A 20,403-nucleotide genomic window follows, 5' to 3' on the forward strand; every position below is an offset into this window, starting at 1 on the left:
TGAAATCCGCACACCTTTGATGGCAAGCGCTTTGCAAAATTTGATAATCCGACTCTTGAAATATCCAATATTGTATGCAGTTGTGAGGTTTCTGTCCTCGTTGCCTGCGGCTATCTACACTGCATGCATTGCCTGCTCTTATACCGTACTCTTAACACGCACATCGTAAGAATAAAATGCGCCCGATCACTGCTAAGGTCTGAAGACATATCGTTCTAATGAAAGCTCTACATCAGCAGGTCTGTTTTCAGTACAACGTCATTGACGATGTATGAAAGTGAACTGTGCCGGTTCAGTCCATGATACGAAAACTGAAATCTTTTACATGATAGGGATAATTTTTACAGAGAGTTTTGTTACACCGTTTACGCGTTTTTCTTATTGTCAACTCTGAAGATTTCGGAGAGTTTATAGGCGAATACTCTATGAAAACTTTCAATGGCACGGAACGCTCTTCGAGACCATAGAAGACACAGTTCAAATCCTCGTAATTTTATCCCGTGGCAAGTTTCAAAAGGTATCCAAACTGTCGACAACAAATTACTCTCGCCAGGGATGGAAAATTCCCCGGGCCTAATTGAAACTTGATTGTGTGTATTGATGTCAGAGAAAGGCGGACGTGATTTCTGCTGATTGGCAGCCCGAGATTCATTATATTTATATTTTGCTGTGTTATTTCCCGTGGGCCATGGTGTGCTTATCCAATTTCACCTCACAATTGCCTGACGTCGGCACATTTTTTGTGATTATTGGCATGAACAATGGCGCTGCAAAACGCGCTAATGGCGTTGTGGAGTGAAAAGTCACAGGCACGAATTTGCTGTGTATGTGATTATCGCCTTTCGTGTTCGTAGGCACAATGCATGTGTGATTCTATCCATTGCCCCCTTGTTCTGAACCAGTCATAAACGATGCGAAGATAACGCTGCGCAAAATAAGGTCTATGTGCATGCATGTATATCAAGTCAGGTGTAGCGCAGTAGCGAGATTAATACGCAGCGTGGCTGCTGAGTATGCGACGAAACTTGGACGAGGAGGGGAGGCCACACTCAATGCAAGTTAAAAACAAAAAAGTAGGATCATTATTTCTTGAGAATCCAAGAAGGTGTAATTTTGTATGTAGTATCGGTCTAATTGTAAATCGGCGAGTTGATTTACATCCCTTTAAGAAAGTCCAAATATCAGACAATCCATTAACAATGATGTCAGAACTCGTTTTATGATCTCTCAAGCGGAATTTGCCCCGGGACACAATTCATCATAAAACCAATCGTCTCTACATGTAACCGGGCAGACAAGTACATCGGAGAATCCGAAAGTGAGGCCGTGTGTAATTGCATGGTTATTTATCGTCGTTACTGCAAATTGAACGAGGCGATTAATTGGCATTTTCGGTCAACATATTGAACATGGCGACGACCTCGCTAATGTTCATGGATCGAAGGAGACTGGTCATTTAACAAAGGCGTGCATCGTATATATATATATATATATATATATATATATATATATATATATATATATATATATATATATATATATATATATTATATATATATATATATATTATATATATTATGTATCTATGTATCTATGTATGTGTGTATGTATGTATGTATGTATGTATGTATGTATGTATGTATGTATGTATGTGTGTGTGTAGGTAGGTAGGTAGTAGGTAGGTATGGATTGATTAATGGATGGCTGGCTGGCTGGCTGGCTTGATGGATGGATGGATGGACGGATGGATGAGTGCTTTTTAAATTGACTTTTTATGTTCGGGTATTCAGCGCTTTGAAAATATATTTCATGTTCTACAGGAAAAGTCATAATAATTCGTAGGCGTAAACCGTCGTCGTATGATTGATATTTTACTTCAGTGCTTCAACTTTGTTCTAAACCCTAAAGTACAGAAATGATCACATTTACTACAAATCTCCGAAACACGCGGACATCGACAAGGGTGTCGAGAAACCACGGCGACACATTGCATCGGGATGACAAAAAGTAAGAGCCCGCTGTCGGTTTGGACGAAACCGTTCATTTCTAGTAGCGCCAGGCAGCACACTGCGAGGCCGCAAGTCTCAAGAGAAACAATGGTCCTCTATTTACAGAGTCCCAAAGATGACTTATTTCAAGATTGATCCTAGGTGGTAAACAATCACACGAATGATATGTCACTTGGCACAGATAATAATAAGAATGTCATGGCGTAAACGCCATCAAACGCATGACTCATTGGAAATTAAACCATGAATACTTGATCGGTAGTGTAAGTCAACTAATCGTTACATCTTCTGCCATGAGTTGATATACAGACACTCTAACTGTACAACAATAAAAAGCTCTCATAAATTGATTCAAATTTCATATGAAAGATATAGCGTACTTGTGGAACGCGTGTAAATATAAGAAATATAGCCTAGTAAATTTTACGAGCCCTCTGTACTTGTGAAAAAGACATTGATGACAGTGCATGGTGTTATATACAATAACAGTACGAGAGGAATGTAGTTTAATATTAACGACAAGTTTCCTCTTTATCAACGACATTCGTCAGCGATGTGACTGTATAACCTCCAATTGGAGTGTTTAAAAAAGATTGGGTAAGAAATAAAAGAAGATGACAGTTCAAAACAAAGGGATGAAAGTTTCAAACTCTCTGTCAACATTTTAAAAATATTCATGACACAGAAAGTGGCGCCATAAAAATATGAAATAGGTGCCTGGTTCCATATTTTTGTCGTGTGCTGGTATCTGCATTGATTCAGTAAAGATGTCTTGGCTTGGTGGCGTGCTCGCGCCATGTATACCTGCATCGGGATGTGACGCTTTTTGCTATACCGGCTTTTCCATTTCCTAATGGTCCATATTATACGCTATATACTTCAACAAATCTTTTCATGCGTCGCTGTTCGAATTTTCAATGTTTTAGCCTCCTGTATCTTTAATCTTTGCTTTCTTTTAAATGTCGCCCTTTTCTAAAACGTGATCACATTTTAGGTTTGGTCGATCTGCCGTTTTAGAGACTGAACGCCTTTCGCGCAAACAACGAAATGAAATAAACAAAGTTCAGAAACGCGTATTTACGCTTGATTCAATAAGAACATCGCAGCCGACATTCATCCGGAAATGTACTCATTGATTGTGCCAAATTACGCGCACGTTAATTTGATTCTCCGGTGGTATGGAAAGTCTGCAATTCGTCACTTTTCTTACAATTGAGCACTTAACAAGAAGGAGATGTTTAATGCACAGGCGTGAATAGCTGCAAATTAATGGAATGCAAATAGCGGTGCTGTCCGTCATATGCTGTACCGTTGGCGCTATAATATTCGATGGTCACACATCTATTAGTAGTTTTATTCTGTCAGACGCTGCGATTTCATACACTAATTCATCCATCGAAACGGTGCTTTGCACAGCATGGCGACCAGTAAACGATGTGATCCAAGCTAAATCAGCAGATACGGTGGATATAAATTTGTGTGCGCGTTGATAATAACGATACGAATGTCTCGCTGCATTATAATGAGCGAGTCAAATGTATACCCGTGACGCTGACTGACTAAGAATTCAGCTGCCCGCGACGAACGGTGAGTTGGGAACGCCCTTCCATAAAACAATGCCCGCGAAATTGCAGACGATAATTTCTTTCGATGTTTATGTCTCAGCAGAAATTGCACCTCGATAGGCCAATAACCTTCAAGTTGGCAGTCCCCACCTTCAAGTTGTGCTTATCACTTAAGTTACGTACTATCTCGCTGAAATTTAATACATGACATTACCAAATGTGAGGAAAAAGGAATTATTTATCCGAAAAAAAGTAATTTCAATCACTCACCCGGTATTGTCCGTCAACAAGTCAAATACACAGGAAGTGTTACTACGTGTAACTACATTATCATGTCATGTAAACCGTCGACAATATATTTGAAATATATGTAATTGGGTTTAATGTTCCAAAACACCCGTTTCTCAGAACACTAAAGTAATAAAACTGATTAATAACGAATAAAGCAATTGCCTCTGCGACGTATATGAGGGAAAAGAAAAGAAATCATTGGCGATCATTGATACGTCAAGTTCGAAGAAATCAGAACAACAATAATTTCGCCGAATTCGGCCTTTGCACGCAAAGTGAGAAACCTCCATCGCCCTTTGATGGACCCATGTGGTCCCTCCACTGTGGAGGGACCGTGCTTGACCGGCCGTCTACGCCTACGTGCAAATTTGAAAGATTGTCACACAACAGACGAAGAGGTGGGAACAATGCATTGTACCTCAACGGCCTTCATTTTTGTGATTAATCTCGTCATTTTCTAAATTAATCTTTCACGTGAGATATCTAAATAGGAATCCTTCTAAAAGGACAAGATTAAAATCTGACTTGAAGTGGGTGCCTTAATGAACCTTGCTTCAGCAAAATTAGAGATGCATTTTCGCGGAGATGTCAAAGGGGTATTGTTGAATAATGATAGAATCTTGTAGTGGCAGTTTATATAAGTCAATCATTGTAAATATGGATATGCAAATCAACAGATGACAACAGTTGATAGACACATCCAATCGACGTTGACTCTAGACATCTCTACCGATGACAAGGGCCACCGTGACGTTTAGAATGCCTCAGCCCTGGAGACGATCGGACAGCTCTCGCTATACGCGCACAGACGATCCTTCATGAAAGTGTTGGTTCGTGAAAGTGTGCTAAATGACACTAGACGTATACCCCGGCATAAAATCCACGGCTGAGAACACAATCCTGTAGTAATCTCAATGACCCCTTACAGAATACCCTACTATAGTGTTGAAGTATAGTACACGACCAACTCAGCCGTTTGATATGGCCATCTCCAACACAGTGTTTGAAGTAAGCAGATAAGGGACTGGTCAGTTTCTTCGGCCTCGGGGTGGTGGATTCATGGAGGATGTCCCTGTTTTTGACTTTGGTGATGAAGGGGGGTTACCATGTTTTTGAAATGCCGGGGGGGGGGGGCTCAGTGTGTTTTTGAATTTCGACAAGGGCTCATACTTGCCTAAAGTGCATCATGCCAGCCACAAATTTCATCATTTAGTTGTATTTTTCGGCACGCCCCTCGGGCGCGTATCATTAATAATAATCAGACATATTTTTCAGAGCCCTCCAAACGCCAAACTTTAATATATAAGACATATATAAGAGTATCTGGATGTTTATATTTTTTGGTGCGCCCTTCGGGCGCAGTACTTTAATATATCAGAGATATATGTCGGAAATAATCTTGATGTCTGTAAATTGAAAATCTGTTTTGCAAAGTGTATTAATCATTGTAAAATCTACAGTTCATATGAAAAGCATGTCAAGTTTCTGATACTTTTCTGTTTTCTCTATGACAATTTCGTATAAAAAAGCAACATACACTAATATTTCACAATCACATTTTTCTTACAACAGTTCTGGACATCTGGTTATGCATAAAGAGTGTGGAATACCTTCACAGCTCATTCAAAATACTGTATTCAAACTTTAGAATTGACACTTTGAAGTTCTTATCTTACAACTGACATGACAACAATTTCATTAAAGCACAGAATGACTGAATGTTTAAAATATACCCCCAAAATTATATTCATATTCCACCTTTTGTTTTACCTTTGTCGCGCGCGGGGGAGTCACCCTATTTTCGAAAGTTGGAATAGGGGTCACCCTGTTTTCGAAAGTTGGAATGGGGGGTCAGCCACATTTTGACGTCGGCAAAATATAATCCACCGCCCCCAGGCCGAAGAAACTGACCAGTCCCTAAGATAAGGGCTAGAAAAATTCCCGACCATCAGGTATTTCATATGATGTTGTTTCAGGCTCTCCTCTAAATAGATTGCTGCCGATTAATATGTCAACACTCCGATGGGCGAAACATGATACAATAAATGCAGACAGATTCCGATCAGTTTTTCTATTAGACAATGCAAATGGATAAAAAATGAAGAGAATGAATGAATGAAGCAGCCACTATGGCATTTGTGCCAGACAGAATTGTCTATCGAATACTAGTTCTTATTCTGCCATAGGCAATATTTAATGAAAAGACTTTTAATGAAAACAACAAGCCATAAATACCACACAATGTATTGACTTTCATGTCACGATTAAGAATAACAGTATAAAAATTGTACACAAATGTAAACATCTCTGCTATCCTTTTATGTGTGTGCAGGAAGCTGGGACTAATTAACTCCATCTTGATTAACTCCATCCTAATTAACTCCAGTCTCTACAAACAACTCAAAAAGTAATTTGGCACTTGTATGTTCTATCCAAACACTCAAATGAGTCGTTTTTTCTTACCTACAATGTTATCTACAAAACTTGTGTGCAACGTGCAAAAAAACTAAACCTAATGTGTACCCAACTATCCACCTTCGGTGACTGTACTGTAATTTTCAACCCATTCCTACAGAGAAATAATTTATATTACTTGTAGCAATTATCTGTCGGTCAGATTTCGTTTGTTTCAGACAAAAGCGATAATCAAAAAAGCTGAACAGCGCACAATAAGAGTCTTAAAATGTAATCAACATTGCATCATGGGAGATGGTTGTGACAGAACCATATGACGAAGTCCCATAGCAGGCTTCATTGATGTTAAAATCTCGAACTCGGCCCTTTCGTTCTAGATAATGACTCGTGGCAGCCATTTCCTTATTACAGAAGCGGAAATATTTCACAATCATTCGCCCTCATAAATATAATAAATGAGGGAGGCGAGGAATCCTGAATCGGCAAAGACTAATTGCGTGAGTCACTTCAAGGTTTGCTGGGTTTTTGTACATTTTACGTCTGTTAATTTTGTGTTCATCAAGTATTGCGTTGACAATAGCTGCTGTGACCTCTTGTACAATTATGTTGATATATAAATGTTACATTATATCTTCAAAGGCAGTAGTAATCCAAACGAAGCGGCAAAGCATAAGGTTTCGCATTATTTCAAGTTCCGCAATTATGTGCACGGGGAAATTGCTTCATTTCTGTATATATTATGATATCAAAACTTCATATTCGTGCTACATATTATGATTCAAGACATTGTCTGTTGTTACTTTCCCATTTCGGTTTTTTTATTTATTTACTGTTTCGGTAGTTGAAGTGTGACACGCTGGAAATAACATAAGAAAACATACATAGGCATTCTCAAGGGGAAAATCAGTCATTCTTCGCCAAATGTAAATAAATCAAAAGACACATCTTTCTTGACGCGCCACTTTATCTGAGGCATCTGAGGATCGAACGCCTGTTGAACGAGAAGCAGCTATGTGCATGATGTGGTCTGGGGTGTTCCTGAATTATGAACTGTCCTCCCCTGGTCGCCGGCTGGTTTTTAAATTAACAGATTCTGACCTCCCCCTCCTCCCCCCTCAAATCAGATGCTGTTTGGTTCTTGACAATGTAAACAAATTGACGATTTCCGTTCCCTCTTTTGGCTGGTGAACGATATCAGACCTGACAGGGTTTCAATTATTTGTTAACTCAACAATGGGTTTAGCGGAATGCGTGGCTATCAGGTTGCATCGTGCTCTGAGTGGCAAGTCCAAACTCTAATATTTTCCATAATGGATATAAATCGACGCTCCTGGAAACTCCCATTCCACTCTTTCCTTGCTCTGATCTGTAAACCTATAGCGAATCAACGGAATGTCCAGACCCACGCTAACGTGAACATCAGGAATAGCCACTATGCGAACGTCGTGCACACATCCGTATCCCGGCAACGAAATGGTCACGTGATCGGCGAACGCAAACTGGCAACCGGGGAATTCGACCAATGATAGATTGCACTGCTGGAGCGAATGACTCCGTCCTCTTCGGCGCTTCGGCACTTCAGTTTATCACTTGTCGATCCGAGTAGTACAGTGTTGTGAACGGTAGAGATTTATCAAAGTGCCCAGTTGTGAGACGAAGAAAGTAGCAAGGTCGCTTTTAAAAGAAGGCTGATTCTCCACTCGGTTTTAATCTGTGTCTGAAGCAAAAGTTGATCACAAGAGGCAAAAAAACAGGTGGCTAAGTATACGGCCACCGTTATGACCGTCTTCAAGAAAAATGGTACATGCTGTCATGTCGGCATTTACGTAAGTAAGATTCTCTTTCTTGTCTGAAAGGTTACGGCGTTGTTCATTCCTAGCGACAGGATTGTCCCATCTAGGGCAAAAATCATTTAACCTGTGTCCAACTGACTTGTAAGAATGCTATGCGAGCTTCGTCTTATTTGCTTCTGTTCCCGTCAAATATTGGTCAAATTTTCGGCAATTCCCCAATAGATGTAATTCTCCATAGAAAGATAAGTTGGTTATGCTGATAAAAATTTCTGGTCTGTCAAATGCCTGTATCCCAGCCGATGTGTCATTTAACATGCACCTCGGATTACGACTACGGGAAGTGAGCGTTATCTCATAGTATACTTTAAAATGCAAGCTCATCTGCCTGCAAAAATGTCACGTCAGGGCCGAGATGTAAATATGTAATATATATTCTCTATCGGAAAAGATGCCGCGTTCTCATATTAAGAAGCCCATCACTTATGTCGTTAGAAGACATCGGTTTTCTTGACAGAAATGAATATAAATACCCTTTTGAAACTAACAAGATAAGGCTGAATGATTGTTATTTATTCTCGCGCCGTCCCTGCAACCCCTGAGAGAGAGGGTACCTTACTTAACGTGCTCGTTCACAAGGAAAACTCAGAGACAGGGGAGGTAGGGAGAGAGGGGGACAGACAGAGAGACGGAGACAGAGACATACAGAGACAGGCAAATAGTCATAACGGCGTGAGGACGGACAAACAAAGATGGACACATGAAATGACAGACTTGGATACTGACATAATGACATACCCAGTAACATATAGATAGTTAGGTAGTTAGGTAGGTAGATAGAGAGACAGAAAGATAGATAGATAGATAGATAGATAGATAGATAGATAGATAGATAGATAGATAGATAGATAGATAGATAGATAGATAGATAGATAGATAGATAGATAGATAGATAGACAGACAGACAGACAGACAGACAGAGACAGACACACAGACACACAGAAAGTCAGACAGAGACAGACAGACAGACAGACAGACAGACAGGCAGACAGACAGACAGACAGACAGACAGATAGACAGACACAAACAGACAGAAAGTCAGACAGATAGAGAGATAGACAGATAGACATAGAGAGAAATGGATAGACTGATGGACAGATGGACGGCTGGATAGATACTCAGACAGATAGAAAGATAGACTAAACATACGATAAGAAAGGTAAATAAGAAGATAATAAAAAGGAAATGAGATAGAACGGAGTGTCCCTACTGTATGTTTTTTTTACTTTAATATCGCAACTTTAAGGACTTTCCGCGTAAGTCAGTTGATCCTAAATCTGAGGAGAGTATAAAGATGTTTAATGTTACATACAAACGCTGGATACGTAGTGGGTACGAGTAACGCTAGCGTTTCTCGGATAAACCAAACAACATTGATACGGTTGTGCATGCAACCAACATCATAAGCAAAAGAAATTACAGATCTAAAGCTTGAATAAACGTGTTCCAGAAATCTCCTGGGATGAAAAATGAGAAACATTATTGAATTTACTTGCCGGAGGGACTATCTGGGAATCTTACATGGTTCATGTTGATATTTCTTAAAGTACTCCTTTCCGCTTACATGACAAATTCCCTTCGCAATCAGTGACGTTGCGCTCTGTTGGTCGCTGCAGACCTTACAATCCCTCTGTGGCGTACGTTTTTGGATGAAAGTGCAATTTTTATCAAATCAGGCCAGCTTGACGGGAAACTTTGTGCTGAATGTTTTATCTTGTTAGCCGATTTTACGATTGTTAGCGAGGACCCTTCCGGCCCAGGAGCAAACACTTCAGTACTTTTACATGTAATGTGATCCCCAACTTGTCCAATGTGAAGGTTTTCAAACCCTAGCGAGCTCAGTAATATTGTGGGGGGACCGATTTTCTCGATCTTTCGAGATTTTTCTTTGAACATCCGGGCATATCTCAGCAACTCTATCTTATGAAGCATTTGCAAGGTGAAGCTCTCTTCCCATGTCGAAGCGCACTGGTGTTTTCTTCACGAAATGAAACGAAAAAAGGAGGGGGGGGGCGTATTAAATGCCATATTGGAGTGAGAGTTCTTTCATTCTGGGGACGGATTAAATGAACGACCAACAGATTCAACGAAGCGATACTCATTCACGGTGCTTGTCCCGTGTCGCCTTTGCAAACGTCATACTGCATCCTTCAAATTACTCGATTCATCACACTATATAGAGAGTTTGCTGGGATGGAAAATCGACGCGAAATTCATCCAAAAACTTAACTTCCACCACAGGATGTTGAAAGTCGCCCTTCTCACCCTTCCGCGCAAATAAATCAAAGATGTCACTCTCTATCATAAATTTATTCGGTAAATTTGGAAATGTAATTTCTTTACTAGCTTTCAAGTTGCAACCTTATGATACCAGTAATAATAGAACGCTGGTTTTGATTGGCGTTCTTTGCCTATTCTTCATTAATATTCAGAATACGATTTCCGTATATAATATCTTGCGGGTAATAAACGCTATTTCTGATCTTTAAAAATCCATATATGAGGTATGCATATTTCCCCTGTATTCTAGACAATTAAAAGCGAAAAGTATTATAGGTTCGTAAAATAATATTGCGTCCGTGATTTGACTGTTATCAGCATAGTCGATTTCCCACGGCTCAACCGTTAAAATAGAATTGGCGCGAAACGACAAGCCAACATTACAATTGGCAAATTCCAACGTGCGTTCGGCTGTCGTTCCATCGATGACTCATCTACTGAATGGCGCTCGTTATACCACAGTTGTTCAATTGTCAAATTAGAGGCGAAAAAGACTTACACACCCGCTGAGACAATGCGTAATCTCCCTGCACATGCTAGGCGGCCCGGAGTCAGTGAAAATACCCAGTCAGTGTGTCTAGGGCGTCTAGGTGAAAAAAGTGATTAGACTGCATAGAACCTAGACGCACTTACAATCATATCTGAACGATTAAATTCAAGTTTTCATATCGGCCCGCGAGTCCAGTTTTAATACAGTTCATTCGTGTTTGCCGTAAAATATGATCGTTGGCGACTAGACTCTTCAATACGTTATTCAGATTGGTAGCTACGTAGTAACGACGTATTCTTGAGAACATAGTTGTCTTTAAATTCTGTGATCGAAAATCTCTCATCAGAAATAAGCAGTTAATTGGTATGAAAGTATTAAGCACTTTACAGCAGATTCACTTCTCGTGGAGACCTGTTGCTCAGAAACTGTGCCGACGTCACAACTGTCAAATTTTTGTTTGCTTGGTCCTATAAGCGATCGCTTCCTAAATAATTGCAATTACATTATCAGCGTATCATGATCAACCGTCACGCCAAAGTGTCGTTCACGCCGACCGTTGCAAACTGTTTTACGAGTGCTAAAATAGGCCCCTCAACTAGTATATAAGCTTAATATTGAAACATAGAGCATTTAGAGTACACGTGCTCTGTTTCCTTTGCGTAAACAATGCTCGGTTCTCGGCGTTTGGTTTGCGTTCGACGACGATTACTCAATTTTTATTCGATTTTGCTTTCTCTGTTTTGTGTGTGTGTGTGTGGGGGGGGGGTGCTAAAAACTAGTCTGAGAAAACAACTTTAAGCGCCATAGACACAAATGTTGATATGATATAATAGTAATTATCCCTTAGCTGGCGGGTATACCCTCAATTTGGGTACAATTCGCTCAATATAACTTTGTCTAATGTTTTGTGCTATATGTCGCGCAATGTACCCAAATCGAGTGTATGCCCGTCTGCGAAGGAGTTTGTCGCTTAAATACTACAAATACGAAAATTAAACAATATGGGTCAAAATGTCTGGCCCATGCTTACTGAAGCCACCGAGGCCTCTCGAATATGACAACAAACAAAAGCCAGCACATCAGGCTGAATCCCGGTTAAACCGGCGGGGACTGTGTCATTACCGATGACTTGTTTTCACTTGTTAATCCCATTCACGGAATCTATTTCCTTCGTCGACTCAAGCTGTAACCTTATACAGAACTTCCAGATACCGGTAAATGTCTTTCCCGGCACTTAAAGGGAGAACACAGGAAGAGAACGAAGCTTATGGTGTTAGCATTAATTCTTAACGCTGGAGCTCAGATGGGCCATTTTGTGAAACTTAATCCTTTATTGCTGGAGTGAACAGACGCACACGTCAGTGCCATTTGATATTATTATTTTGAACCAGCAAAGTAAGAATAATTGTTTCTGGTCGAGGTTTTTTTCTAAAATTGGAGTGACGGTGAGCATTTTAATTTTTTTAAAATTCGGTTTAGTTAGTCTGCTTTCAAAACATATAAAACATAGAGCTAACAGGAAATCTCCGTGTGTTGTATGTAATTCTTGTAATTTGAATGCTGGGAAAGACGTGGTCTGTATGAAGCACACTATTTTGCGACTTTAATACTTAATTTCCTCACAGTCCCTCCACCGTGATTTACTGCATCGCCGATCTCTGCTCCCCAGAAACAGAAAGTAAGGGTTGACTCGCAGGGTTTCAAGTAATGCCTGTGCCGAGAAGAAACATCTTTTTTGCCATGCTGTTGTTGTTGTATCCCGATTACTGTAACCAATGGAGTTCGACTCGTACAGCCATTGCCAAGTATGAATGCAAGTACAGTGGCTGGGCCCTTACGCACACGCTAATTCAAATGGTCAGGTACTCATTTGAACTCTGACCTGTAATGCTGCCAATTGCGAACAATCATTTTCGATGCAAACAGTGTGATCACGAGGTTTTACGATTTATGCGAAGATCTTAGTGAATGATTTGTTGAACGAAACGAGCAGTAAGCCTAAATGTACAAAAAAGACATGTTTTCAGTATATTGCTTTCAATGATAAAATAAATATTTGTTACTGCCTGACGCCGATTATAGCCAGAAGGCAAGTTGGAATCGCACCAGGTAGTTTTGCACGTGGTTTTCCTGAGGCTCTTATTTTTAGCAGTTTGTAAATCTTTCCTTTTTTAGCAATTTCACTTTCAGTTTGTCGCGCGTATCCATCTCCACTAAGGTAGTAGATGAGGTGATGGAGGCTTGCTTAAAAATATGCCAATTTTAGCCAACGAGCTCTCGGCGTTTCATGTTTATCGGCAAACTAAAGTGTGTATGATAATGGATGCAGTAGAAACTACGGACACATGGACTCGGCCTCTGTGCGTGGACCAATTGTACTCACATCGGATATAACGTCATGGCCGTCTGTGTGAAGATGGCTGTGATACACTGTGCAACTTTAGTACATAACCATTTTCAGTACCAGGATTGAGACTCTGAGTTTTTTGCCTTCAGACAAAAAAGCAAAGATGGAGATACTGCCGCTTGAAATTATTTGTCATTCGTCTGTTGTGTTTTGTGCGTGTCCCTCGATGATAGGCTATTAAGTCACGGCAAAACAACGCATTTAAACAAGGTGTCAGCTTTGCCAGATCATCAGTTTTCTCAATTGTTTTGTCAGGACGTTTCTCGAATGAATCACTGGGTCGTTAATTGTGGCAATCTGTCAAAGTGAAACTATGACTTCGAATCGAAGTTCTTTCTCACGATAGTTAAACCGCCTACACCTGCCGCGCGGTAGAGGTCGTCAGAACACAGAAATCGATCACTGGATCATTTTTGCCAAGAGTACAGTACGCGTATTGTATAACCGATTGGATCACCTCGCATTCGCATCGCTTCCGCATCACATCCACATCGCATCCGCAGCGCATCGTCTACATATCGCATCGCCGAACGGTACGTCGCATCAGCATCGCATCACGATCGCATCGGCATCGCATCGGCATCGCATTATTCATGGATTGAAGCGATCGAATACATCCTCTCGCATACGCATCAATTGTTGCTTCTAAAAATCGCTTCAAATATACTCAATTTATGAAATAATCGAATTGTACCTAAACAGACACTCCAAAACGTTTCTGTTCTATATTTAACCACAGAGAAACATATAGCTATCTTTCTCTATGATTTAACCGCTGGAAAATCTAACAATTTACGTCTTGTTATCACACTCAAATGAAATGTTCTGAGACCGACTTTAATATTTGAGTCTATAGGTGTAAAGCTCGAACATTGCTTTGATAAAAATGACCAAATCTTGCTTCGAAAAGATTGCCGACACTCTACTTTTAAGTTTAACCTTTTGCTAGTGATGTTCATAACCGGTTGAATCGTCTGTACGTGATGCTATTTCCATGCATGTATTTGTTATGAAATGACTGAATCATACTTATAAACGAAACTGAAAACAGAACTATATAGATTTCATTTTAGGATAGTGACATTCAACTTATTTAACGATCTAACCTTACTTGAACGAGAGGGTCTTAAACCCGATTTTTTCGTTGTAATAATAATAAAGTGTGAAAATAAATAAATTGAATTTCATGTTAGTGTTTGTTATGAAAGAACTGTATTTTTCTAGAATGAAAATGTTCTGAAGCCTGACATTTTATCTACTGATTGAACGATTTTAGTCGTACATGTACTTTAACGAGTTCTTAAACCCGACTTTTTCAGTTTTGACTTTATAATTGTGAATTTGTATTCGACACAACACGATTGAATAAGCACTTGAATAAAACTATCAGTAGCCCGACAGTTTTTAAGTTTATTTTACACGGTCTTAAAATCCGAGTTGTGAAGGGAAAAGTCATCATCTGAATAGAGAAATGGCTTTTTTCACGTTTGTCACAATATCTTTTGTTTTCGCAACATTATCGGAATTTTGGAAGGATTTATTCGCGACACAAAAAGAAATGAGAGCATCACATCGACAACCAACTTTTCCCCACAAACATAAAGGAAAAACCTTGTACCAATTAAATACATTAGATAGTGGATCGGAATGTATCTTTTCATTATTATTACAACAATGAAAAGGGACGCGATATCGACGTGATATCAACAATTGCCCTGAGTGACGTCGACATAGAATTACTATAGCTGAACATGCAGCAATATCGGCTAATTTTTCCTGACATTATACACGAAAACAATAGCTTTGATACACTGATAATTGCACGTCGATCTGATAGGAAGATAGAGTTCCGTTACCATGACAATAATGAAAATGACGTGTATCTGCACTTGTCCTGATATCGTACACAAAAGGAACGCTGTGCTACTGTATGAATAGCTTGTCGACTTGATCAGCAGATGTATATCAAACAGAAAAACACACAATTGAAAGCTCATTTACGAATAATATGTAATGAAAATCTGGTCGCAAATATGATTTTCGCTGACAAGACAACATGGTATTGATAAAAGAGATGATCTGCGCAGAGCATGAATCTAAAGGTAATAATCAAGAAAACAAAAATGACGCAATATCTGCAAATATCTCCCGATATCGTACATTAAAATGATGGCTGTTTTCTGAGTAATAATATCTTCTGTGAACCAATATCACAGGTATACTTTCCTCACAAGTAATAACTTGGGCAAATTTATTTGGACATCGTATATTGACGAAAACGTAATGGCTTTGTAAAAATTATATGCTTATGTCCACTAGTCATCAGTTATCTTTTTGTAATAAAATGCGACTTAGGCAATTTGTCTCAACATAGAACACTCGACATAAATAACCTATATCTCCATTAATGTCGGTTTACAGAAATGATATTATCATGTCAACCAGGTCAGAAGGAAAAAGTTCTATCACAAATTAAAACACTTGTCACGTCGGAACTTTTTTCTGAAATCGATCATGAAAGGGAAACCTTTGTGTCGAATAGAAAATTAGGAAAAAAACGAGGTTTAGAAGCTTATTTCTTAAAGAATTAAAACCAAATCTGTGGGTGGAAAGTACCTTTTCAAGTGTAACTTCGATATTAACTCACTCAGCCTGCGCCTACCGAGATTCTACCAAGAAATGCTTGAATCCTGGTCGGCCTGCAATGTCGCGGTCATTGACTCTGAGATTGACATTACTTGTCAGACAATTTGGAACAACAGAAACGTTCTAATTGGAGGGAATTCTGTCTACAATCTAAAGCTAAGACAGAAAGGGTTTGAATTAATATTTGATTTACTTACCGAGGAGGGGTATCTATCATGGGATAACTTAGCCAACAAAAACCTCCAAGGGAACGAAGTTCTCCTTCTTTATGGAGCAATCACATCTCTCACAATTAAGAGGCCAAAACCATTGCTGGTTGAGCCGGTGTTTAAAGATGAATACGAATATGTGTTTTTTAATTGTAACTTTCGACCCTCCTACAAAGTTACAAGGGAGAGCATCAGAAACGCCATTTACAGTACAGAGGACTTAAGTCCAATTAATTAACGCTATTATGAAAGAGAATATGACTTTACTGGACCATGGTCTCCTACATATAGCCTACCATTTAAGGTAGCCATAGACACAAAAACACGTGAATTCCAGTTCAAACTTCTTCATCATATTCTGTACACAAACTACGATCTATCTAGAAGAGGCATGGACCAATCACCGCTCTGTTCATTCTGCCAAAACAGCAACGAGACACTAGATCATCTTTTCTACACCTGTAAAGTCACTGAGACCTTCTGGAACGAGTTTCACACATTTTTCGAGGAATCTCTCAGTTTGTTCACGAGACATAACTTAAATGAAGTGCTCTTTGGTGTTGACGGTTGCTCTGGTATTCATAATCACTTGCTACTGTTAGCCAAAAGACACATCTATGCCATGAAAATGAAACAGAGTAAACCACACTTTGCAGCATTTATGTTGCAAGTGAAATTCAACTACCATCTAGAGTATGAAATAGCTCTGGAAAAGACAAATTAGAGAGACATTGCAGCAAATGGATTTCAATTTTACACAAAATTGTAGATATCTAAGCACTGTACTTCATTTAACTTAAGTTACTGTTACTAAAGAAAATGTTACCAATAAAACAACTTAAATACAAAAAAAAATTGAAACCAAGAAAAGGAAACATTATCAGACATGTACATGATAAAAAGGATAGTTGAATGTGTTGAATTCGTGAGCAGGAAGCGTTACAACTTAATTATCGAATAAAAAAAAAATCGGTCGGAAACCAACATTGTCTTTGAAACCGGACCGGTAACATGTGACTGATTGAATAGGTTTTACTTTCAATGAGATGTACACTTGCCCAGCTGAGATGCGGATGCGATGCGGATGCGGATGCGATGTTGGAAAATAATGATGCTATGCTGATGTGATGCGGGTATGCGAATGCAATGCGATGCGGATGCGCAAAATGCGACTGGTTATGTGATGGTCGTACTGTAAATCCCTCTTGAAAATTGGCTCATTTAAGACAGCGGTGAACTGTAAAATCTCTCTCTCTCTCTCTCTCTCTCTCTCTCTCTCTCTCTCTCTCTCTCTCTCTCTCTCTTATTTGCCAACTCGGGCTTTCTCCCGCAAAATTTAGAGCGCTTGTCAATAAGTTGACTTACCAAGGCACATACCGGTAGTGTGAGGGAATTGCTACCGTAAACGCTGATTTTACTCGCCAAATACAAATCTTTTGGCTTCAGGATCAGCACCGGCGGCGGTTAGCGTCACGGGTTTTGACGGTAATGATCTAGGTCACATACAGCGTCGGTGATATAATTTTGCCCTTGCGTACCAAGACAGAATCGTTAGTTCCCAAACACCAGGCCGGTAACGAGCAAGTTAATTATGTAGTCGGGGCCACCTCGAAGCATTTCAAATTGGACCTTCCGAAATACCCGATATTATAGAGTGTTTGATGAAAATCGTGATGGTTTACGTATGTTCCGTCACGTGTTATTACGATCAAATATACAAAAAAGACGAATATACGAAAAGACAAAACGATATGCAAAGCAGGGGGACCAAATCTTCATTTATTCATGGCGACACCATGTCGTTATGATATGTATCATTTAGGATGTAATTATTCCAAAACGTCCGCGCAGCGAGCTACTTCACTGATTTGTGTTTAATCAAACTTCGATTTGAAGCTTGCTTTCTTAAAACTGTGCCTTATCTCTATAAATTTCGGATCATCATCGATTCAAATCATATTACAGTTCGCAAGCTATCCGCTCATTGTTCAACGGAGACTTGAATATCCGTTCTAACCTGCTCCTCTGACGTCACAGGTGGGTTATAATCGAACTCAGTGTACAACAACCGCACCCCCCCCCGCATCACAATAGATGGATCAAGCCATTTCTTGTCATTTTTAGGTAATAAACATCAAATTTTCTTTAATTTTGAATCACCAGCTTCAATATAAACAACAAAGATATCCCGACCATTTTATACGCGTGTTAATAATTGATATTTGCATCGACAACGTGATATTTTATTGTGGCCCACTAATAGATGTTAAGGTTTTGACGGCTTCCTCCCGTAGGATATATATGAGTTCTGCCTCTTGCGGTCGACAGTGAGCGTTTGTCGGTTTCTTTGTCGAATTTCCAGACGTGCCGAGATTGTCGCTCGTCCCTTCGAACATCCACTGTCACAATAATTTGGAAAATTATTAGAATTGTTGAACAACCTTACTGCACTTATTGAACCACGACTTTTCTCAGCTCTTAACGACACTAAATAGGACAATCGCGCGCGTCATTTTTATGGAGTTGTAAAAGTATCAAGCGCGGCCTTCTTTGAAGTTTTCTGATCTGCTTCGGTTGGAAAACCAGGCACTCTTGATGAGTCCCTAAAATGTGTGTTTAGGAGACGAACTCATTGACAAAGATATTTTGTTCGGCTAACGTGGCACCAAATTTGCTTTGGTCTGCAGCTGGCCTAATATTTTACATAATCACTTGAGTTTAGACTTCGTCTGAAAGCAATTTCTTGACAGCAATAAGAGTCGACAAGGCCTGCACTCTTGTTTTCTAAGACTTCACCTTCCAATCAATCGGTAAACGATAGTGACGTCATATAATTATTTCATCCGTCTGCATCGTCGCCATGACTACACCCAAATCAAACAAGATGAATTGGTCGGCGCAGCTCGGTTGCTGACCATCAGGAGATATAGGGGCACAGAATATACCCGACGTGAGGCGCTGTAAATAAAATTCTTTGTTTGCCATCCGCGTGCTGGTAGGTTTTCAGAGAAAATTAAGAAAACAAACACGATGTTAACACTATTACGAATAAAAATATTATTTTTATCAAAATAAAGAAAATAAAATTGAGCTTATATTAATACACTTGTGTTTTTTGCATGTGTTTGTTTTTTCCCTGGCTGACTGGTAGGTTTTTTTCAAAACTCAGAGGACGACAAACAAAGAATTTTCTTTAAATAGCCTTAATGAAAATGTGTTTAAGTGAAACCTAGTAAAGTTATGCATTATCCTGAATATTTCCAAGGCTACCAATGACCTGTTTGTGTCTCTGAAAAGTTTTCATCATTTTTCTTTGTGGCAGGTGTAGTTTCTTGTCCGATGCTTATACCTTGAATACACAACTAAACTGAGTAGTTGGTCGTTTGGACTGACTTATTTGATGGTTTGTTCTCTTTCTCCGATAAATCTCTTCAAATATTTTCCTCTGGATGGAAATTTATACTGTACATAACTCGCTCATTCAGAAAAAGTGAAAGCAAACAAATAAAAATGATAAAAAAAATGAATAAATGAATGAATAAATACATAAATAAAATAATAAAGAAAGAAAGAACGAAATAAAGAACTAAAGAAATAAATAAAGAACTAAAGAAATAAATTAAGCACTAAATAAGTAAGTAAAGAAATAAAGAAATAAATAAAACCAGGATCTATCTCGCTGAGACGCTGATGTCTACCTCTTCCGCCAAAGTTGCTCCGAACAGCTTTGCTTCCCTGCCCGGCTCCGACATTGCCGACGTGCACTCACAAAACACTTTATCATACATAACAGGATATATGAAGGCTGCAGAAATAATTCATTAATACGCTGAAAGGTGGAAATTTGTGAGGCATATGCAACAGTAATCTTCCGTAAATCCAGGACATACATGATTAACACATAAGATTCTAATTTTGATGCACAGAGGTTGCACTTAGTTCACTCTTCATTCAGAGAAACAAAGACGAAGCCTTCATTTGCCGTATTTTGCGATCGACAGCCCATACTTGATTTGAAAAACCGATTTCACTTTTTTTGTCCAATACTTTATGTAATTCGAAAATCCCAGAAGAGAAGTGCGTTCAACTCTCGATTTAACTCCGGAACGCGCTGGCACTTATTTCCACACAATTGCCTTAACGCATTAAACGCACTTGTCAGTTTTTCAATATCCAAACCTTTCCAAACGTAACATTCCCGTAAGTGGTAGCTTCAGACGAGTCAAAATATCGACAAAATA

General features: G+C 39.3%; 1 protein-coding gene across 1 annotated transcript in view; it reads left to right on the forward strand.

The window, feature by feature from the left end:
* The first annotated feature begins 7,855 nt into the window (after positions 1-7,855).
* Positions 7,856-20,403, forward strand: part of LOC139131407 (adhesion G protein-coupled receptor L4-like) — a 48,537-nt gene continuing 35,989 nt past the window's right edge. The window contains exon 1 of the mRNA XM_070697432.1: positions 7,856-8,106. Within this exon, the coding sequence (XP_070553533.1) occupies positions 8,059-8,106 (48 nt within the window). The 5' untranslated portion in view covers positions 7,856-8,058. The remainder of the gene's footprint in view (positions 8,107-20,403) is intronic.

Source organism: Ptychodera flava, chromosome 4, assembly GCF_041260155.1.
Source record: "Ptychodera flava strain L36383 chromosome 4, AS_Pfla_20210202, whole genome shotgun sequence".
Classification (NCBI taxonomy): Eukaryota; Metazoa; Hemichordata; class Enteropneusta; family Ptychoderidae; genus Ptychodera; species Ptychodera flava.